Source organism: Hyperolius riggenbachi, chromosome 8 (assembly GCF_040937935.1).
Source record: "Hyperolius riggenbachi isolate aHypRig1 chromosome 8, aHypRig1.pri, whole genome shotgun sequence".
Taxonomy (NCBI): Eukaryota; Metazoa; Chordata; class Amphibia; order Anura; family Hyperoliidae; genus Hyperolius; species Hyperolius riggenbachi.
In genome coordinates this window covers 287,585,499-287,610,004 of record NC_090653.1, presented here as the reverse complement: position 1 = coordinate 287,610,004, position 24,506 = coordinate 287,585,499, and the positions used below count along the sequence as shown (strand labels likewise).

The 24,506-nt window shown below is 48.2% G+C and overlaps 1 protein-coding gene across 1 annotated transcript in view; it reads left to right on the top strand.

Moving 5' to 3' along the window:
- The window catches only part of INPP5E (inositol polyphosphate-5-phosphatase E), an 84,292-nt gene that overhangs the window by 41,042 nt on the left and 18,744 nt on the right, over positions 1 to 24,506 (top strand). Inside the window, exons 4-8 of the mRNA XM_068249123.1 lie at positions 5,713 to 5,810; positions 9,845 to 9,969; positions 10,052 to 10,171; positions 13,359 to 13,466; positions 24,313 to 24,474. Coding sequence (XP_068105224.1) covers positions 5,713 to 5,810; positions 9,845 to 9,969; positions 10,052 to 10,171; positions 13,359 to 13,466; positions 24,313 to 24,474 — 613 coding nt within the window. The remainder of the gene's footprint in view (positions 1 to 5,712; positions 5,811 to 9,844; positions 9,970 to 10,051; positions 10,172 to 13,358; positions 13,467 to 24,312; positions 24,475 to 24,506) is intronic.

Sequence of the window (24,506 nt, the reverse complement as noted above, 5' to 3'; positions counted from 1 at the left end):
ACCCTACAACCCTCATCACAGATCCGTGCGTGACCCTACAACCCTCATCACAGATCCGTGCGTGACACTACAACCCTCCTCACAGATCCGTGCGTGACCCTACAACCCTCCTCACAGATCCGTGCGTGACCCTACAACCCTCCTCACAGATCCGTGCGTGACCCTACAACCCTCCTCACAGATCCGTGCGTGACCCTACAACCCTCATCACAGATCCGTGCGTGACCCTACAACCCTCATCACAGATCCGTGCGTGACCCTACAGCCCTCATCACAGATCCGTGCGTGACCCTACAACCCTCATCACAGATCCGTGCGTGACCCCACAACCCTCCTCACAGATCCGTGCGTGACCCCACAACCCTCCTCACAGATCCGTGCGTGACACTACAACCCTCCTCACAGATCCGTGACACTACAACTACAACCCTCCTCACAGATCCGTGTGCGTCACACTACAACCCTCCTCACAGATCCGTGCGTGACCCTACAACCCTCATAACAGATCCGTGCGTGACCCTACAACCCTCCTCACAGATCCGTGCGTGACCCTACGACCCTCCTCACAGATCCGTGCGTGACCCTACGACCCTCCTCACAGATCCGTGCGTGACCCTACAACCCTCCTCACAGATCCGTGCGTGACCCTACAGCCCTCATCACAGATCCGTGCATGACCCTACAACCCTCATCACAGATCCGTGCGTGACCCTACAACCCTCCTCACAGATCCGTTACACTACAACTACAACCCTCCTCACAGATCCGTGTGCGTGACACTACAACCCTCATCACAGATCTGTGCGTGACACTACAACCCTCATCACAGATCCGTGCGTGACACTACAACCCTCCTCACAGGTCCATGCATGACACTACAACCCTCATCACAGATCCGTGCGTGACCCTACAACCCTCATCACAGATCCGTGCGTGACCCTACAACCCTCATCACAGATCCGTGCGTGACCCTACAACCCTCATCACAGATCGGTGCGTGACACTACAACCCTCCTCACAGATCTGTGCGTGACCCTACAACCCTCCTCACAGATCCGTGCGTGACCCTACAACCCTCCTCACAGATCCGTGCGTGACCCTACAACCCTCCTCACAGATCCGTGCGTGACCCTACAACCCTCCTCACAGATCCGTGCGTGACCCTACAACCCTCATCACAGATCCGTGCGTGACCCTACAACCCTCATCACAGATCCGTGCGTGACCCTACAGCCCTCATCACAGATCCGTGCGCGACCCTACAACCCTCATCACAGATCCGTGCGTGACCCCACAACCCTCCTCACAGATCCGTGCGTGACCCCACAACCCTCCTCACAGATCCGTGCGTGACCCCACAACCCTCCTCACAGATCCGTGCGTGACACTACAACCCTCCTCACAGATCCGTGACACTACAACTACAACCCTCCTCACAGATCCGTGTGCGTCACACTACAACCCTCCTCACAGATCCGTGCGTGACCCTACAACCCTCATCACAGATCCGTGCGTGACCCTACAACCCTCCTCACAGATCCGTGCGTGACCCTACGACCCTCCTCACAGATCCGTGCGTGACCCTACGACCCTCCTCACAGATCCGTGCGTGACCCTACAACCCTCCTCACAGATCCGTGCGTGACCCTACAGCCCTCATCACAGATCCGTGCATGACCCTACAACCCTCATCACAGATCCGTGCGTGACCCTACAACCCTCATCACAGATCCGTGCGTGACACTACAACCCTCCTCACAGATCCGTGCGTGACCCTACAATTCTCATCACAGATCTGTGCGTGACCCTACAACCCTCATCACAGATCTGTGCGTGACCCTACAGCCCTCATCACAGATCCGTGCGTGACCCTACAACCCTTATCACAGATCCGTGCGTGACCCTACAACCCTCCTCACAGATCCGTGCGTGACCCTACAACCCTCCTCACAGATCCGTGCGTGACCCTACAACCCTCCTCACAGATCCGTGCGTGACCCTACAACCCTCCTCACAGATCCGTGAAACTACAACTACAACCCTCCTCACAGATCCGTGCGTGACACTACAACCCTCCTCACAGATCCGTGCGTGACCCTACAACCCTCCTCACAGATCCGTTACACTACAACTACAACCCTCCTCACAGATCCGTGTGCGTGACACTACAACCCTCATCACAGATCTGTGCGTGACACTACAACCCTCATCACAGATCCGTGCGTGACACTACAACCCTCCTCACAGGTCCATGCATGACACTACAACCCTCATCACAGATCCGTGCGTGACCCTACAACCCTCATCACAGATCCGTGCGTGACCCTACAACCCTCATCACAGATCCGTGCGTGACCCTACAACCCTCATCACAGATCGGTGCGTGACACTACAACCCTCCTCACAGATCCGTGCGTGACCCTACAACCCTCATCACAGATCGGTGCGTGACCCTACAACCCTCATCACAGATCCGTGCGTGACCCTACAGCCCTCATCACAGATCCGTGCGTGACCCTACAGCCCTCATCACAGATCCGTGCGTGACCCTACAACCCTCATCACAGATCCGTGCGTGACCCTACAACCCTCATCACAGATCCGTGCGTGACACTACAACCCTCCTCACAGATCCGTGCGTGACCCTACAACTCTCCTCACAAATCCGTGCGTGACCCTACAACCCTCCTCACAGATCCGTGCGTGACCCTACAACCCTCATCACAGATCCGTGCGTGACCCTACAACCCTCCTCACAGATCCGTGCGTGACCCTACAGCCCTCATCACAGATCCGTGCGTGACCCTACAACCCTCATCACAGATCCGTGCGTGACCCTACAACCCTCATCACAGATCCGTGCGTGACCCTACAACCCTCCTCACAGATCCGTGCGTGACCCTACAACCCTCCTCACAGATCCGTGCGTGACACTACAACCCTCCTCACAGATCCGTGCGTGACACTACAACCCTCCTCACAGATCCGTGACACTACAACTACAACCCTCCTCACAGATCCGTGTGTGCGTGGAACTACAACCCTCCTCACAGATCCGTGCGTGACCCTACAACCCTCCTCACAGATCCGTGCGTGACCCTACAACCCTCATCACAGATCCGTGCGTGACCCTACAACTCTCCTCACAGATCCGTGCGTGACCCTACAACCCTCCTCACAGATCCGTGCGTGACCCTACAACCCTCCTCACAGATCCGTGCGTGACCCTACGACCCTCTTCACAGATCCGTGCGTGACCCTACAACCCTCCTCACAGATCCGTGACACTACAGCCCTCCTCACAGATCCGTGCGTGACCCTACAACCCTCATCACAGATCCGTGCGTGACACTACAACCCTCCTCACAGATCCGTGCGTGACCCTACAACCCTCCTCACAGATCCGTGCGTGACCCTACAACCCTCATCCCAGATCCGTGCGTTACACGACATTCAAAACTATGCAAATTGTAAGCAGCCTGGAAATGGATCTATCAAACCTAGCACCTTCTGCATTCCAAGCTGCATAGATTTTCATACAATTTGGCATCAACTTAAAATTAGCAGCATATGATTCAGGGCTGTGGAGTTGGAATCAGAGTTGGAGTTGAAGTCAGACATTTCATAAACTGAGGAGTTGGAGTCGGATGATTTTTGTACCGACTCTACAGCCCTTCTGATTGACCACCACTAGTAAGTATTTTGCTAGGTATGGTCATTGGACGCCTAGTGGGGCCACTGTTACAGAATTCTGCAATCCGGGACTAGTAACACTCATCTGCCGTTAGCATTTGGCTGCTTCTTGTGGGTCATATCACGTTGTAGTGAGGGTTGCTGGGAAGTGTGAGAATTGAGGGAATTTTTTTTTTTCAACCATTTAAGCTGCCTGGACGTGATTGTCACGTCCAGGCGGCTGCTGTACCGCTGCTGCCTGCTCGCTCCCGCGCACGCACACGTTGCCCCCTGTTAGCCCGGAGATCAATGAATGGAAACATGGTTCCCATTCATTGATCTAAGTTCCCTGTAGAAAGACCGACGGCTTCTTATCAGAAACCGCTGTTCTCTGATGAAAAAAAAAGTTTCCTGTCCTCCTTATACTTCCTGGAAGCGAGCACTTCACTTCTAGGGCTTAAAAAAAAAAATCTCACTGTGGTCAAATAGTAAAACTACATCTACATACATTTTTTACAAAAATAAACCCACATTATTGCATTTAAAATGAACTGTTTACCTCCTACGTCAAAAATTACCCAAATAAAAATTTTAATGGAAAAATAAGAATTACAATAAAAAAAAAAAATACTTAAATAGTTACCTAAGGGTCTGAACTTTAATATGCATGTGAAGAGGGTATATTACGAACATTTTTTTAATTATAAGCTTGTAAATAGTGAAGGATGCAAAACTGAAAACATGCACCTTTATTTCCAAATACAATATCGGCGCTATACATTGTGATAGGGACATAATTTAAATTGTGTAATAACCGGTACAAATGGGCAAACAAAATATGTGGGTTTTAATTATGATAGCATGTATTATTTTATAGCTCTAAGGGTTGAAAACTGAGACATAATGAATTTTTTCATTTTTTTTTCTTTATATTCCTCTTAACCTTCTTGGCGGTAACCCCGAACGTAGTTCGGGGTAAGCCGCCGGAGGGTGCCGCTCAGGCCCTGCTGGGCCGATTTGTTTAATTTTTTTTTTGCTGGACGCAGCTAGCACTTTGCTAGCTGCGCCAGCACCCTGAACGCCGCCGCCGCGCGCCCGATCGCCGCTATACGGTGCGGCGCGCGCCCCCCCCCCCCCCAGATCCCGTGCGCTGCCTGGCCAATCAGTGCCAGGCAGCGCCGAGGGGTGGCCCGGGACTCCCAATGACGACCCGACGTCAGTGACGTCATTCCGCCCCGTCGCCATGGCGACGGGGGAAGCCCTCCAGGAAATCCCGTTCTTTGAACGGGATTTCCTGATCGGAGATCGCCGAAGGCGATCGAAGAGGGCGGGGGGATGCCGCTGAGCAGCGGCTATCATGTAGCGAGCCCTGGGCTCGCTACATGATATAGAAAAAAATAAATAAAAAAAAAACTGCCGCGCTGCCTCCTGGCGTATTTTTTTATACCGCCAGGAGGGTTAAAATGCACTTATAAAAAAATAATTCTTAGCAAAATGTATGACCCAAAGAAAGCATAATTGGTGGCGGAAAAAACAAGATATAGATCAATTCATTGTGATGATTAGTGATAAAGTTATTGGCGAATGAATGGGGGGTGAAAATTGCTCTGAGTTGAAAAATACCCGTGGGCTAAAATTAATAAACCCAGGACAGACTGAATTTATAATAAAAGGTTCTCATGTTAGCAGAGCACAAATGATCACTTTCTATCCTTCCAGCAACCCCCACTATGTTCTAGTATGACCCAGGCAAGGGCTGCAATCTGTTACTACCAGAGATGGTCCATGGTTTGCTAGTAATTGCAGCTTACATGCAAATTTTATGTCGCTTGGACCCGTGGCCAATCAAATGCCCTCATGGCTGATTTTGATTGGTTCAGTTCCAAGTTGCATACAATTTGCATTAAGTTTACATGCAAGGCGTCTCATTGAGCACCTTATATTGAGCACCGACTATCTCTGGGGTCTTCGGGATGGCCGGGGTGCTGCTGTAACGGGGGCTGTTCTGGGATCTGACGGAATCTCTGTTGTGTATTTCAGGAGCTCCCAGACCGGCTGGACGATCTGCTGCTGCCGTCAGACGATGACTTTGCTCAGGACATGTATGTGGTCGGCGTGCAGGAGGGCAGCCCGGACCGGTGAGTACACGGATCCTGCACAAGTCCCACGCTGACATCTGTGGGGGTTTAGTAGAATCGAAATTCCTGCTCTTACCCGAGTAGTTAACCCCCCTCCTCAAAACAAAAAACAACCCAAAACATGCTCAGGAAGAGGGAAGTCCCTGGATTCTAGAAAGACCTCCCCCATCCTCCTGGTTTGTGGCTTCCCAGAACATATCTGTGTGTGAGCCTATGCAAGTACAGCCACACCCAGGAACGGTTCTAGAATTTTTGCTGCCTAACGCAATACATAGTGAGGACGGCCCTGGAGTGTCACATGGTACTGTGCCTTGCATCTGATCCCCAGGATGCCGGGTATGTGCTGCACCAGCGCAGCATCACTCAACTGCTCTCAGCAGGTTAGCGAAGGGATCACCAGCCACAAGTGAAGTCCTGCTTCCTCTCTGGCTACAGCGGCGCCTCATGTGACCCGGCAGCATGTAACAGGTCACACCGCTATAGCCAGGGGCCTCCCACCCCAAGTATAGGTGCCCCCAATATAGCCAGGCATTGGTGCCCCCAGTATAGCCAGGTATTGGTGCCCCCAATATAGCCAGGCATAGATGCCCCCAGTATAGCCAGGCATATATGCCTCCAGTATAGATAGGTATAGGTCCCCCCAGTATAACCAGGCATAGATGCCCCCAGTATAACCAGGCATAGATGCCCCCAGTATAGCCAGGTATAGGTGCCCCCAGTATAAACAGGTATAGGTGCCCCCAGTATTCATGGGTATAGGTGCCCCCAGTATAGACAGGTATAGTCACCCCCAGTATAGCAAGATATAAGTGCCCCCAATATAGCCAGGCATATATGCCTCCAGTATAGATAGGTATAGGTCCCCCCAGTATAACCAGGCATAGTTGCCCCCAGTATAGCCAGGCATAGATGCCCCCAGTATGGCCAGGTATAGGTGCTCCCAATATAGACAGGTATAGGTGCCTCTAGTATAGGCAGGCATACATACCCCCGAGTATAGACAGTATAGGTGCTCCCAATATAGACAGGTATAGGTGCCCCCAGTATAGACAGGTATAGGTGCTCCCAATATAGACAGGTATAGGTGCTCCCCATATATATACAGCTATAGGTGCTCCCAATATAGACAGGTATAGATGCCCCCAGTATAGCCAGGTATAGGTACTCCCAGTATAGACAGGTATAGGTGCCCCCCTGGATAGCCAGATATAGGTGACCTCAGTATAGCTAAGTATAGGTGACCCTAGTATAGGTAGCCAGTTAGGTGTCCCAGGAGTACAGCGTATGAGGGGAAAATAATTGCCACACAGAACGGTGGGGAGGGGGTCCCTCTACCCCCCTCCCTCACCTCGGGCTTCCCTGTTAGCGCTTCCCCCTCCAGCATTGACAGCAGCATCAAGCGGTTATGGAATGCGGACATACTTCTTCCGCATTCCATGCAACGGAGATTCTTCTCTGTAAGCATCCTGACACTACTTCCTGATAAACAGGAAGTAGCATCAGACGCTTACAGATAGAACCACAGCCGCACGGAACACGAAAGTATATCCACGTTCCATAACCGCTTGATGCTGCCGTCAATGCTGGAGGGGGAAGCGCTGACAGGGAAGCCCCCGAGGTGAGGTAGGGAGTGGGCCGCCCTCCCTGCCACTTTTTGTGACCACTGTCCCCCCCCCCCCCCTCCTATGCGCTGCGCCCCCCCCCCCCCCCCTTTGCACTTCAAAATGGACCTTGGCAAACCCCTCCTGTTTTTTTTGGGGGGGGGGGAGGGGGGGGGGGGGTTATTGCCACGTCAAGCTTACTTTAAATTGCAATCTAGTTTTATCAGCCCCGATATTATACACTGGAACACAGAGTAAAATGTATAGTATTTTTGCTTTATAAGACGCACTATCCCCCTCCGCACCCCCCCATTGCCTCCGCAGATTATATTGGCAGGAAGTGCACTTACCTGTCTGGCCAATGCGCTCCTTCCTGTGTGTGTCATCCTCTCCTTATCCTTGCTGCTGCCTGTTCTCTGTGCATACATGCTGACAGGTCACAGAGAGGGGGCGCCAGTGAGGCTGAGGATAGAAGAACGCAGACAGGAAGGGGCACGCCGGGCGCGCAGGTGAGCGCGCTCCACTGCCACTACTCTGCAGGGGCCGCAGGGAAAGCACTGTTGACTTAGGAGGGAGGGAAATACTCTAGAAGATTCCTCTGCACCCTGAAGACGCTCCTGGTTTAGAATGTTTTTCTGTTTTTTCCCCTCGAAACCTAGGTGCGTCTTATGGAGCGAAAATACATGAATAAAAAGAGGATGTGGTCAGTTAAAAAATCATGTGATAATGTATATCGAATTGAACATCATACAAAGACAGTATAGCAGTTGCTGAAACTGAGACACATAAACATTTTTGGGGTGGCATTTCAAAACTTTTTGTGTTGTCCCTGTACACATGTTGCTGGCATTAAATTCTAAATGAATGTCTTGGAAGTTTCATTATATATTTTGTGTCTACATTGCACATATCCTTCAGCATTGCACAATGTCTGAGTTTGCATAGAATTTAGGGGGAGGTTTATGAGTGCGTTCTAGAGCTGGTCATTGGTGTCCATATCTTGTTCTGCAAACATTCAGGTTCTCTCCGACATCCATCTTTCCGCCACTTCATCAGAGTCCCGCCCCATGTAATGACGTGAATTCCCTTCGTCAGAGCCCCACCGCATGTAATGACGAGACTCCCCTTTGTCAGTGCCCCGCCCCATGTAATGACGTGAATTCCCTTCGTCAGAGCCCCACCGCATGTAATGACGAAACTTCCCTTTGTCAGAGCCCGTCCCATGTAATGACGTAACTCCCCTTCCTCAGAGCACCACCCCATGTGATGATGATGAAGGGGGGAGAAGAGGCATGGGTGGGGCTCTGATGAAGGGGAGAGAAGAGGGATGGGCATGGCTCTGATTAAGCTGAGAAAGAAGAGATGGGTGAGGCTCTGATGGAGAGAAAAAAGGGATGGGTAGGGCTCTGATGGAAGGGTAGAAAAGAGGGATGGGTGGAGCTCTGAAAAGGAAGAAAGAAGGCATAGGTGGGGCTCTGATAAAGAGGAGAAAGGAGGGATGGGTGGGGCTCTGATGAAAAGACCCTGCTCACCCTGCTTCCGCATATATTCTGGGCGGCTTTAATTATTATTACACTGCTGCGCGACCATAGACATATTAACGTTATGTTTATGGCAGTGCCCAGGTCAGACGCAGTGTGGGGAAGAGAAATGATCGGCTTCAAGAAAGGAGGGATAGGTGGGACTCTGAAGATAAGGTAGAAAAAATGGATGGGTGGGGCTCTGACGAAGGAGGGTTGGGTGGGGCTCTGATGAAAAAGGAGAAAGAAGGGATGGGGGGAGCTCTGATGGGGAAGAAAGGTAAGATGGGTGGGACTCTGATGAAAAGGGAGAAAGGAGGAATGGATCGGGTTCTGACAAAAGGAAGAAAGGAGGGATGGGCGGGGCTCTGATAAAGGGAAGCCAGGAGGGATGGGTGGGGCTCTGATAAAGGGAAGAAAGGAGGGATGGGCGGGGCTCTGATAAAGGGAAGCCAGGAGGGATGGGTGGGGCTCTGATAAAGGGAAGAAAGGAGGGATGGGCAGGGCTCTGATAAAGGGAAGCCAGGAGGGATGGGTGGGGCTCTGATAAAGGGAAGCCAGGAGGGATGGGTGGGGCTCTGATAAAGGGAAGCCAGGAGGGATGGGTGGGGCTCTGATAAAGCGAAGCCAGGAGGGATGGGTGGGGCTCTGATGGAATGTAAGAAGAGAAAGGAGGGATGGGTGGTGGGGCTTTGTCAAAGGGGTGAAAGGGAAGGGATGACTGGTGCTCTGATGGAAGTTTCAGATGTGTGGGCTATGAAGAAAGGGAAGATGGGCGGAGTTCTGAAAAGGGAGCAAATGAAAGGCATGCATATCATCTGAACAGGATTTGGGCACCCATGACCACCATAAAATGAAAGAGACACCTTAAGGCACCAATTTCTCACATTAACCCTTTCCTGTCTCTGTGCAGGAGGGAATGGGAGGTCCGGCTGCAGGAGACTCTGGGTCCGCATTACGTCTTATTGCACTCCTCTGCGCATGGCGTTCTCTATATGTCCATCTTCCTCCGCCGGGACCTCATCTGGTTCTGTTCAGGTATATCTCTCCCCTCCTTTCTGCCTTCACGTACCGTATACTTCACTACTGACACCTAACCGTATCCTCATTCTCTACGCAGAGGTGGAATCCGCCACCGTGACAACCCGCATCGTGTCTCAGATCAAGACCAAAGGCGCCCTGGCCGTCTCCTTCACCTTCTTTGGGACTTCCTTCCTCTTCATCACCTCCCACTTCACATGTGAGCCAATGACTGGACAGCACAGTGCATTCTGTGACATAGGACAGCCAATCACTGGACAGTGCAGTGCATTCTGGGACATAGGACAGCCAATCACTGGACAGCGTAGAGCATCCTGTGGCATAGTACAGCCAATCACTGGACAGAACAGTGCATTCTGGGACATAGGACAGCCAATCACTGGACTGTACAGAGCATTCTGGGACATAGGACAGCCAATGACTGGACAGTACAGAGCATTCTGGGACATAGGACAGCCAATCACTGGACAGTACAGAGCATTCTGGGACATAGGACAGCCAATCACTGGACAGTGCAGTGCATTCTGGGACATAGGACAGCCAATCACTGGACAGTGCAGTGCATTCTGGGACATAGGACAGCCAATCACTGGACAGCGTAGAGCATCCTGTGGCATAGTACAGCCAATCACTGGACAGAACAGTGCATTCTGGGACATAGGACAGCCAATCACTGGACAGTACAGAGCATTCTGGGACATAGGACAGCCAATCACTGGATAGTACAGAGCATTCTGGGACATAGGACAGCCAATCACTGGACAATACAGAGCATTCTGTGACATAGGACAGCCAATCACTGGACAGTACAGAGCATTTTGGGACATAGGACAGCCAATCACTGGACAGCACAGTGCATTCTGGGACATAGGACAGCCAATCACTGGACAGTACAGAGCATTCTGGGACATAGGACAACCAATCACTGGACAGCACAGTGCATTCTGTGACATAGGGCAGCCAATCACTGGACAGTACAGAGCATTCTGGGACATAGGACAGCCAATCACTGGATAGTACAGAGCATTCTGGGACATAGGACAGCCAATCACTGGACAATACAGAGCATTCTAGGACATAGGACAGCCAATCACTGGACAGTACAGAGCATTCTGTGACATAGGGCAGCCAATCACTGGACAGCGTAGAGCATCCTGGGGCATAGTACAGCCAATCAATGAACAGTGCAGTGCATTCTGGTTCATAGGACAGCAAATCACTGAATAGTACAGTGCATTCTGGGACAAAGGACAGCCAATCACTGGACAGTGCAGTGCGTTCTGGGACATAGGACAGCCAATCACTGGATAGTACAGAGCATTCTGGTACATAGGACAGCCAATCACTGAATAGTACAGTGCATTCTGGGACAAAGGACAGCCAATCACTGGACAGTGCAGTGCGTTCTAGGACATAGGACAGCCAATCACTGGGCAGCGTAGAGCATTTTAGGACATAGGACAGCCAATCACTGAATAGTACAGTGCATTCTGGGACAAAGGACAGCCAATCACTGGACAGTGCAGTGCGTTCTAGGACATAGGACAGCCAATCACTGGGCAGCGTAGAGCATTTTAGGACATAGGACAGCCAATCACTGGACAGCACAGTGCATTCTGGGACATAGGACAGCCAATCACTGGACAGCACAGTGCATTCTGGGACATAGGACAGCCAATCACTGGACAGCACAGTGCATTCTGGGACAAAGGACAGCCAATCACTGGACAGTGCAGTGCGTTCTGGGACATAGGACAGCCAATCACTGGACAGCACAGTGCATTCTGGGACAAAGGACAGCCAATCACTGGACAGTGCAGTGCGTTCTGCGACATAGGACAGCCAATCACTGGATAGTACAGAGCATTCTGGTACATAGGACAGCCAATCACTGAATAGTACAGTGCATTCTGGGACAAAGGACAGCCAATCACTGGACAGTGCAGTGCGTTCTAGGACATAGGACAGCCAATCACTGGGCAGCGTAGAGCATTTTAGGACATAGGACAGCCAATCACTGGACAGCACAGTGCATTCTGGGACATAGGACAGCCAATCACTGGACAGCACAGTGCATTCTGGGACATAGGACAGTCAATCACTGGACAGTGCAGTGCATTCTGGGACATAGGACAGCCAATCACTGGACAGCGTAGAGCATTTTAGGACATAGGACAGCCAATCACTGGACAGCGTAGAGCATTCTGGGACATAGGACAGCCAATCACTGAACACTGCAGTGCATTCTGGGACATAGGGCAGCCAATCACTGAATAGTGCAGTGCAGGCATTAGAAACCGGACAGCCAATCACTGGACAGCACAGTGGACAGAAATAGGACAGCCACACAGGTCACATGACCTGATGAAAGGGAAGAAAGAAGGGGTGGGTGAAAATCTGATAAAAGGGGAGAAAGGAGGGATGGGTGGGGCTCTGACACAGGGAAGGAAAGGTAGGATGGGTGGGGCTCTGACGAAGGGGAGAAAGGTGCGATGGGTGGGGCTCTGACCAAGTTGGTGGATGGGTAGGACTGATGGAAGGTTAGGATTCACCGCGCTCCCAGAAAGCTGATCTAGAGGAATTTTGCAAATCCGCTCATGGGTCAAATGACCAGCATTTTGTGGTCTGCAAAACGGTACTTGTGTAAAGTATTACACATACAGTGGTGTGAAAAACTATTTGCCCCTTTCCTGATTTCTTTTAATTATTATTAAGTTATTTTTTAACAAGGGGGGCAATCACTTTTTCACACAGGGCCATGTAGGTTTTGAGTTTTTTTCCTCACTAAATAATAAAAACCATAATTTAAAACTGCATTTTGTGTTCAATTATGTTATCTTTGACTAATGGTTAACAGTTTTTGATGAGCAGAAACATTTAAGTGTGACAAACATGCAAAAGAATAAGAAATCAGGAAGGGGGCAAATCGTTTTTCACATCACTGTATAACCTGTGAGAGAACAGACAGAAAGTTGTCCACACATTTCACTTATGCAGAAGTTCTCCTGCAAATCTCCGTGGTCCCTCTAGTGGCCGGAGCTGTTATTGTCTCCAGAAGGAGCAGATTTTCCCATGATGCATCTGTGACTGGGAATGTGCGATTGTTTGCTGCTGCAACACATACAGATCAGTCACAATCCATTAGTAATAGCCAGAGATGATCAGTGGGATGCAAATACTTTACAGTTGATGCAATAGTTATTTAATTTTATGCAGATGGGCAGTGGGCAAATGTGAGAAATGGGCAGCTTTATTTGAGGTTCCCATTGGTGGCTGCATAAAATTAGCATCAGCTCAGAATGATGGCATCTCATTGACCACGCCCACTGCTAAGCTGTGATTCCCTGATTGGTTGTTAATTCTCTTTTGCTTTTTCCCGATGGCAGCTGGAGACGGGAAGGTGAAAGAGAGGATTCAGGACTACGAGAAGATCGTTCAGGGCTTGCCGCTGCCCCAGACCAATCCCGACACCAACCCGTTCCGCTCTGACCCCGGTGAGTACCGCTGCCACACAGGACAGCCAAATCACGTTCAGCTACTAACCTCTGACCATGTGACAGCTGAAAGCTGCTACACACCATGCAATCTTCACTGCAGATCAGAGCGAGTGTTCAGATCGATATTCAGATCTGACAGCGATCAGATATAGAAGAAAGCTAGTGTACACACGTATGCAATGTTTTTCCCGAAAAATTCTGATCAGATTGCCGATGTGTGTGTGTAATGAATCGAAAGGACACACACACAGAACGATAGCAGACATTTCAAGTGATATTTTCCAGCATGTCAGATCTGCCTTCGATTGAGAAAGAGATGGATTTTCAGCTTGGGATCGGTCGCTGGCAATCAGTAAGCCATATTTTATTTTATTTTTTTGCCTGATCTGATCATTTTCTTGAATCTAGGAAATAGGATGTGAAGTGACGTTCGCTTGGCGTGTGCCAACCTTAAAGGACACCCAAGGTGAAAATAAACGAATGGAATAATCGATTGTATCTATCTTCCTTCTCCTAAAAATGACTTTTTAAGATATTCCACACTTTTATTTTATGTTTAAATCTACTACTTACCTCCTACTATTGATCTCTTTCCTGCTTTCAGAAACAGTTTTCTGCTAGGAAAGTGTTTTATAGTTGGAATTTCCTCCCTGGGTCAGGACTGAGTCAGCCACTTACATACCTGATTTTTAACTCTTTCAGGCAGAGAAACAAAAAAAGGAACACAGCCTAGTTATGTGTGTGCTAGGCACTGTACATACAGAACACAGACTTTCCCCCCTTTTCTGTGTTTTCGCTAAGGGGGTCACGTATCAGAATGTTAAAACCAGCCTTTCATCAGTATGTTTCCATGGTGACTTCTGTCCCATTGATCAGAGTCCCCCAACCCTGTCCTCAAGAACCGATAGAACCTACTCTGCATTCACAGGTGAGGTTATTAGTGCTGAGTAACCTCCCTGGCGGTATGTATGGGCCTGACTCATCCAGGGAGAAATAGCTGAGAATGGTAAGGATGAGACACGCCCGTCCAGCAGTTCTAAGGCAGGGTTACGATTTTTTCTTGTTTTTTTTAATGTGTTTTTTACATTAAACTTTGCATTCATATGCCAATTTTCACATGTTCTGGAAACCCGCATGCAAAAATTCGAACACGAACGTGACTTTTAAAAAGGGACTCCGAGCAGTGCAGAAACTATGGAAAGATGCATATCATTTTAAAGCTCTCTTTCTCCTCTTTCCAATGATATATAAACCACCACCCTACGCCATTTAGTTTTTCGCTATTTTCGCGATTGAAATTGCCGCGGCCGCGATTTCGATCGCGAAAATAGAGAAAACTAAAAGGCGTAGGGCAACGATGTAGGTGTCGTCAGAAAGAGGAGAAAGAGAGCTTTAAAATGATATCCATCAAGCCATAGTTATATTGTATTACACAGGGCGACTTTTTGTCAAAGTCAGCAGCTGCATTCAGCAGAATGGAGCTGCTGACACTGGGGAAAGTGTCGTCCTGTGTAATACAATATAACTATGGCTTGATGGATATCATTTTAAAGCTCTCTTTCTCCTCTTTCTGACGACACCTAAATCGTTGCCCTACACCTTTTAGTTTTCTCTATTTTCACGATCGAAATCGTGGTCGCGGCAATTTCAATCGCGAAAATAGCGAAAACTAAAAGACGTAGGGTGGTGGTTTATATATCATTGGAAAGAGGAGAAAGAGAGCTTTAAAATGATATGCATCTTTCCATAGTTTCTGCACTGCTCGGAGTCCCTTTAATGCGGAAAAAAAATGCATGCAAAAAACTGAATTTCTGCCAGGTCACAATTTCCCCAATCTTCAGCTTTTGGGCAGAAAAGGGAAAATTAAATTACATTTTTTACGTGATTTTGTGTTTAAAACTTTCATTATACTCAAAATGAATACTCAAAAATACTCAAAATGGCACATTTTGGTAAGTTCCAGGCAAAAGTTTCATGAAAATGAATTGAACCACTTTTGCACAGAAATCCTGCAGAAATCGAAGACCAGGGAGGTTAAAGGGGTTCTGTGAAGGGTTAAAAAAAACAAAAACAACCACTTACCTGGGGCTTATATTGGCCCCCTGCAGCTGTCATGTCCCGTTCCGTCCTCATACGAGCCTCCATTCCCCGCTGCTGGTTACGATCTAATTATGCGTCTAACTAAACTGCGGCTGCGGCGTGGTCACTCCCACGCGCGTCATCGGGAGCTTACTGCGCAGTGCAAGAAAACGTTGTACTGCGCAGTAAGCTCCCGGTGACGCGTGCGGGATCGAGCGCTGTTCGTCTAGTTAGACAAATATTAGACCAGGTTTGGCGGCGGGGAATGGAGGATTGTAGAAGTATGGCGCGGGACATGACAGCTGCAGGGGGCCGATATAAGCCCCAGGTAAGTGTCTGTTTTTTTAACCCTCCACAGAACCCCTTTAACTACCTCTGTGGATTTTCACAAAACATGAGCTACAGGTGGGCCTTGAGGACAGGGCTGGGAACTCTGCTACAGAGATTTCTGCTGTGTATGTCATGGTTGCCATGTCATGCTTGTGTTGTCATGGGGAGCGCCCATCTTGCTGGTGATATCAGAACATTCCACAGAACAGGGAAAATACACAAGAATGTTTAGCCTGCATTACACAATGACCTTCATCATGTGACAAACGTATTCATCAGGACGTGAAAGTCGTTTCTTATCACTTATTCTTTCTACAAGAGAGGCATTAGTCCTTCTCGGGTGGATTTCATAGAAGCGCTGAACTTTAATCGGCTGTTCACTTCTGAGCAGAATTTGAGACGGTCACTGGTTGTATTGCAGCCAAAAATTGAGCCAATCAAAAACGGCTGGAAGTACATCTTATTTGTAATCCTTTTAAAGGACCACTATCGTGAAAAATTGTAAAATTTAAAATACTTGTAAACACATACAAATAAGAAGTACATTCCTCCCAGAGTAAAATGAGCTATAAATGACTTTTCACCTATGTTGTTGTCACTTACAGTTGGTAGTAGAAATCTGACCGAACTGTCTGTTTTGGGCTAGTCCATCTCTTCATGGGGGATTATCAATATTTCATGTACAGTGGGTTGCAAAATTATTCGGTCCCCTTGAAGTTTTCCACATTTTGTCACATTACTGCCACAAACATGCATCAATTTTTTGGAATTCCATGTGAAGGACCTATACAAAGTGGTGTACACGTGAGAAGTGGAATGAAACTCATACATGATTCCAAACATTTTTTACAAATCAATAACTGCAAAGTGGAGGTGCGTAATTATTCAGCCCCCTGAGTCAATACTTTGTAGAACCTCCTTTTGCTGCAATTACAGCTGCCAGTCTTTTAGGGTATGTCTCTACCAGCTTTGCACATCTAGAGACTGAAATCCTTGCCCATTCTTCTTTGCAAAACAACTCCAGCTCAGTCAGATTAGATGGACAGCGTTTATGAACAGCAGTTTTTAGATCTTGCCACCAGGCCCGGCCCTAGACTTTTTGCCGCCTGAGGCAATCTTTAAAGAAATCGCTGCAGCTATTGTAAGAGGCACGGGCGGGGATCACTCACCTTTTCCGCATTCCAACGCGCGCTCCACTGATGTCACTTACTGTAACGACGTCCACTCACAATACAGTGGGTGGCGTAGCAGGAAGTGACGTCAGTGGAGCGCACGCTGGAACGAGGAAGAGGTGAGTGATCCCCGCCCGTGCTTCTTACAATAGCTGCAGCAATGTAACTTTTTAAAGCTGGAGGGGAGCGGAGGACGGGGGACCCAGGCAAGGGAGAGGGGTCCGACCCCCCTCCCTGCCACTAGGCCCAATACCCCCTTCCTGCCCGCTATGCCCTCCAGCCTGGGCGGCCCCCCACACCCACGGACAGGCGGGTGCCGCCCCCCCAGAAGTGCTGCCTGAGGCAAAAGTTTCACCCCGCCTCATGGGCGGGCCGGCCCTGCTTGCCACAGATTCTCGATTGGATTTAGATCTGGACTTTGACTGGGCCATTCTAACACATGGATATGTTTTGTTTTTAACCATTCCATTGTTGCCCTGGCTTTATGTTTAGGGTCATTGGCCTCGATTCATCAACACTTAGCAAATTTGTTAACAACAGTTTGGTAAAATACCGAATTTGTTAACTTCATTTCAGGATTCATCAAAGTTATCTACAGCTGTTAGCGAACATTCGTTAACGATTCGGTAACGATTCGCTAAAACGGAAGAAAGTGCAATTCATGAAAAAGAAAGTGGGCGTGGTTTAGCGTTACATTTAGGATTAGTTATCTCCTTCACTGCTCTGTCGTTATTCCTGTCAGATCATTGCTGACAGAGAAGATGGAGCCATTTGAAGTGGTTATGTATCAGCTGAGAGTGATTCAAAGGCGCAGAAGGGCAAGAATAAGGTCTAGAACTATATCAATCTGCAAGAGAATAGATTTATTTGCTATAACACGACATCTGCATTTCTCTTGAATCATCTTGTAAGAGAACACAGGCAGTTTCAGGGTTAACTAATTTTGCTAGCTGCACTATAATTTTTTAGAAAAGGCTCCTATCAAATTGTGGGATTGTCCCAAGCTACTTCCAGAATCCTGGTCCAGGTGTTCAGCCCTATTCAGAATGTTGCTACGTAGTGCTCAAAGGACTGCCTTTTACCCACAATTCCATGGGAATCTTATGGCCTTGTGTTAAATTACCGCTGTAAAATGGAAATATCGACACGTTACCGAATGTTTACCGAATTGTTATCGAATTCACACCGAATGCCGAAAAACCTTGATGAATACAACTAGAACTATGGCCTCGATTCATCATTGTCTTTGAGATAACTTTTTACAGTTTGTTAAATTACCGAATTCCAAGTTTAGCGATTTCTAGTTTTATTCATCAAGGTTTTTCGGCATTCGGTGTGAATTCGATAACCATTCGGTAACCATTCGGTAACGTGTCGATATTTCCATTTTACAGCGGTAATTTAACACAAGGCCATAAGATTCCCATGGAATTGTGGGTAAGAGGCAGTCCTTTGAGCACTACGTAGCAACATTCTGAATAGGGCTTAACACCTGGACCAGGATTCTGGGAGTGGCTTGGGACAATCCCACAATTTGATAGGAGCCTTTTCTAAAAAATTATAGTGCAGCTAGCAAAATTAGTTAACCCTGGCACTGCCTGTGTTCTCTTACAAGATGATTCAAGAGAAATGCAGATGTCGTGTTATAGCAAATAAATCTATTCTCTTACAAATTGATATGTTTCTAGACCTTATTCTTGCCCTTCTGCGCCTTTGAATCACTCTTAGCTGATACATAACCACTTCAAATGGCTCCATCTTCTCTGTCAGCAATGATCTGACAGGAATAACGACAGAGCAGTGAAGGAGATAACTAATCCTAAATGTAACGCTAAACCACGCCCACTTTCTTTTTCATGAATCGCACTTTCTTCCGTTTTAGCGAATCGTTACCGAATCGTTAACGAATGTTCGCTAACAGCTGTAGATAACTTTGATGAATCCTGAAATGAAGTTAACAAATTCGGTATTTTACCAAACTGTTGTTAACAAATTTGCTAAGTGTTGATGAATCGAGGCCATAGCGTTTTGTATTTTGACCAAAAAGTTCCATTTTGGTCTCATCTGACCAGAGCACCTTCTTCCACATGATTGCTGTGTCCCCCACATGGCTTGTGGCAAACTGCAAACAGGACTTCTTATGCTTTCTGTTAACAATGGCTTTCTTCTTGCCACTCTTCCATAAAGGCCAACTTTGTACAGTGCATGACTAATAGTTGTCCTATGGACAGAGTCTCCCACCTGAGCTGTAGATCTCTGCAGCTCGTCCAGAGTCACCATGGGCCTCTTGACTGCATTTCTGATCGGTGTTCTCCTTGTTCGGCCTGTGAGTTTAGGTGGACGGCCTTGTCTTGGTAGGTTTACAGTTGTGCCATACTCCTTCCATTTCTGAATGATCGCTTGAACAGTGCTCCGTGGGATGTTCAAGGCTTTGGAAATCTTTCTATAGCCTAAGCCTGCTTTAAATTTTTCAAAAACTTTATCCCTGACCTGTCTGGTGTGTTCTTTGGACTTCATGGTGTTGTTGCTCCCAATATTCTCTTAGACAACCTCTGAGGCTGTCACAGAGGAGCTGTATTTGTGCTGATATTAGATTACACATAGGCGCACTCTATTTAGTCATTAGCACTCATCAGGCAATGCCTATGGGCAACTTACTGCACTCAGACCAAAGGGGGCTAAATAATTATGCACACCCGAGATAAAAACAAGACACACCAACAGCGCCAATAGTGCAATATGTACTGGTAAATGGTTACTAGATAGAGTACATATTAATACTCACAAACCAGGGTTACCATTAAACAACCACTGTAAAAACAGGTGGGGAGATTTTCCTGACCCCACTCAGGAATAAGAAGTCACTCTCTGTAGATGAGAAGAACCCTCCAGCCAGGGTGGACTCAATATTATGCAGGAGAACAGAGGCGCCAAGAGGATAAAAGGAAGCTAAATGAGCTTAAAAACCAAATTCTTGGTAAATAGAGGAGGTAGTGGTGGACTTACCTCCTCCAAGTAGACACACAACGACTGTAGTAAAGACGTTCATAAATAAAATATATTGACTGTCATTACTACAGTCGTTGTGTGTCTACTTGGAGGAGGTAAGTCCACCACTACCTCCTCTATTTACCAAGAATTTGGTTTTTAAGCTCATTTAGCTTCTTTTTATCCTTTTGGCGCCTCTGTTCGCCTGCATAATTACGCACACACCACTTTGCAGTTATTTTTGTTTGGAATCATGTATGATTTTCGTTCCACTTCTCACATGTACACCACTTTGTGTTGGTCTTTCATGTGGAATTCCAATAAAATTGATTCATGTTTGTGCCAGTAATATGGAAAAATGTGGAAAACTTCAAGGGGGTTGAATACTTTTGCAAACCACTGTATTCTTTACAAAAGCACTCACTGGAAAGGATCCATACAAAGATGCAGGCCGACCCCCACCTGTTTGCACTATTCTGGCAGTTGGACTGAGCAACTGCCATTCACTAAGTGCTTTTGAAAATAAAGAAAACCCTCTGAATTCCCTATGAGAAGATGGGCTAGTCCAAAACCTATCAGTTCTGTCAGATTTCTATTACCTACTGTAAGTGACAGCAACATAGGGGAGAAGTAATTCATGGCTCATTTTACTCTGGGAGAAATGTACTTTTTTAATGTGTTTTCATGTATTTTACAATTTTGTTGGGATACTGGTCCTTTAACTATTTTTTAATTCTAGCTTAAATGTAAGTCATTAGCTTAATCGTGACTTTTTTTCTTTTTAAATGAATGTTCAGACGTGAGTCTCTTGTTAATGTTATCGTTTCCTGCGTCAGCCAATAGCTCAGCAACCAATAAAAATGGTCTTTAATTGGTGGTTTCCGATTGGTCTGCAGTCCAATTAACAGACAATCTGATCGCTGTGCCCGTCAGCCGTGAGTAACTCGGGTCGAGTCCTGCGTGAACGCGGGGGGACGGCGTCCACTTACTTTTTTTGGACAGTGAACGCCAGGGGAGCAGCGCAGCAGAGAGGAGCATTGTGCGCAGCGTGGGGAAGGGCGGACGTTTCCCCCCCCCCCATCCCTCACCTTGGGGCTCCTCTCCCTGGCTCTCCCCTCCATAAAGATGCGGCGGCGGTGACTGGCAGCGGCATCGGTGGGCAGGACTTACCTCCTCCAGTGTTCCGGGTGGACGCTGTGCGTGCCTGGAGGAGGTAAGTCCCGCCCACCGATGCCGCTGCCAGCCACCGCCGCCAGCCACCGCCGCCGCATCTTTATGGAGGGGAGAGCCAGGGAGAGGAGCCCCAAGGTGAGGGATGGGGGGGGGGGGGAAACGTCCGCCCTTCCCCACACTGCGCACAATGCTCCTCTCTGCTGTGCTGCTCCCCTCCAGCCAGGAGGGGGGGGGCAACTGGCTACATATACTGGGGGCCACTATACACCTGGCTACATGTACTGGGGGCCACTATACACCTGGCTACATGTACTGGGGGCCACTATATACCTGGCTACATATACTGGGGGCCACTAAACACCTGGCTACATATACTGGGGGCGACTATACACCTGGCTACATATACTGGGGGCCACTATACACCTGGCTACATATACTGGGGGCCACTAAACACCTGGCTACATATACTGGGGGCGACTATACACCTGGCTACATATACTGGGGACACCTATACACCTGGCTACATATACTGGGGGCCACTATACACCTGGCTACATATACTGGGGGCCACTATACACCTGGCTACATATAGTGGGCACATATACCCCTGGCTACATATACTGGGGGCCACTAAACACCTGGCTACATATACTGGGGGCCACTAAACACCTGGCTACATATACTGGGGGCCACTATACACCTGGCTACATATAGTGGGCACATATACCCCTGGCTGCATATACTGGGCACATATACACCTGGCTACATATACTGGGGACACCTATACACCTGGCTACATACACTACGGACACCTATACACCTGGCTACATACACTGTGGACACCTACACACCTGGCTATACTGGGGACACCTATACACCTGGCTATACTGGGGACACCTGAACACCTGGTTAGATATACTGGGAACACCTGGCTATACTGGGGACACCTATAGACCTGGCTACCTATTCTGGGGACATCTATACACTTGGCCACCTATTCTGGGAATATCTTTACACCTGACCACCTATTCTAAGGACATCTATACACCTGGCTACCTATTCTGGTGACATCTCTACATCTGGCCACCTATTCTGGGGACAACTATACACATGGCTACCTGTACTGGGGACACATATAGACCTGGCTAGCTATACTGGGGGTACCTATTTTGGGGAACCGCTGCCAGATTGTGTATGTTGGGGGACCACTACTGCCAGATTACATGTATTTTGGGTGTTACGTGTATTTTGGGTGATCCACTACCAGGTTTCACGTATTTGGGGGAACTGCTTCCAGATTATGTGTATGTTGGTGGAACTGCTGCTGCTAGATTGTCTATTTTGGGGGAACCACTTCCATATTATCTGTATTTTGGAGAAACCTCTGCCAGATTATGTGTATTTTTGGTGAAATGCTGTCAGATTACATCTACTTTTTGGGGGATACACTACGGCAGAGCTCAAACTTCCCCTGGCAGACCTTTAATACCACTGCTAAGGTCATGTATATTTGGCCCCACCCATGACCACGCCCACACTATGCTTAACCACGCCCATTTTTGGGCACGCCGCGCTACGTAGGCGCAGAGGTTTTTAAGGTGAGTCCACTCACTTCTTTTTCCAGGACTAGACCCCTGGAGTAACTGTTGTCTGGTGGGGATCGTCAATGAGATGGGAATAGTTCAGAGCAGATACAGATATTGCCTAATATGAAAATGTGTGTTACTTGGAAATGGGCCAATAAAATGCCATCGTTCAAGTATGTAAATTTGCATCAAATCAGCATGCAATTTGTATCAACTCGGAGTGATGTGCCTCTCGCTGACCATCCTAAGATGTGGTGAGTCTCATGTCACCCCATATATCCCATCTGGCTTCTATCTACGCCTCTGCACAGGAAGAGGAAATGACACGATGGAGGTGCAGCTGTGCATGCTGGGAGGAGTCTGAGCCATGGGGGCAGGACTCCAGCGCTGCCCTTCATCCGATGCTGCTGTGCTCACCCAGTTCAGGCACGTGGCCATGCACAGGGTTATTTAACATGTCCATGTGACTAATAAAGAGAGTTCTCCGCAGTGATTGGCTATGAGCAGGCAGCTGCGGGTTGCCGAGTAGCAGTTGAAGATCTATAAACTGGTGTAGCAGGTATTTTCCAATTCTTTATTTTGCAAAAACTTTATTTTTAAAGGGACTGGGAGCACCTCTCATGGGCATGCCTTTAAGCCAGACGACTTCCAACAAAGTCGTGCTATGACCCCTCTGGAGAAGCCTCTTGCAATGGCCATGCGTGTCACTTCCTCTTCCTGCTTCATTCAGTGATGCACTTCTCTAACAGAGAAGACAGGGGTGACCCGGAAGTTATAACATAGCCAAGATGGCAGCCGCAATTTTTAAATTGAAATCGAACGAAAACTATTTGGTTTAGAACGGCGATTCAGACATCAAGGCAAATGAAAGAGGAGAGCACAAGCTACAGAAAGGTATGCATCTTTAAGTACTTTGCAGTACTGGGCGGAGTCTTAAAGGCATGCCCATGAGAGGTGCTTGGAGTCCCTTTAAAGAGAACCAGAGATGAAGCACCCTCTTGTATTTTACCTTATAAATCAGTGGGAACATGACAGTAAACACCTAATCTGCCCTTTGTTTCATTGTTCTCTGTGTAATCTGACTGTTATCACCTCTGATAAGAACCCCCGACTGAGAAGTCAGGCTGCTCCGTCTAGCTTTGCTACAGAAAGATTATAGCTAAGTCTGTCTTATGTGGTGTTATTTCAAGCCCAAGCCTGCCCCCTTGTGGCTTTGCTATAATGACTCAGCAATAATCATTCCCTGCAAAGCCAGATTTAATTGCTCAGTCTGGGATTCTTGTGACTGCTGATAACAGACACTTTTAGCAGTGAGGACGAAACAGACAGCATGGTAAGTGTTTTCTCTAATGTTCTTACTGATATACATGGTAAAATACACAAGGGTGCTTCCTCTCTGGTTCCCTTTAACTATAATGAATTTAAAATGTTGCAATAAATAGGGTAGATGCTGAACATCTGTATAAACTCTCGCAGCCAATGACATCACAGCTCTTTCTCTGCCCCTCCCACCAGCGGACGTGACGACGCGTTTCGATGAAGTCTTCTGGTTTGGTGATTTCAACTTCCGCCTGAACAGGAAGCGCAGCGATGTGAACGGCATCCTGGAGCGGCGGCCGGAGCGCGACATGTCGCAGCTGCTGCAGCACGACCAGCTGATGGACCTGCTGAGAGGCGGTAAGACAAGGGGGAGGGGCTTGTGCGACCGT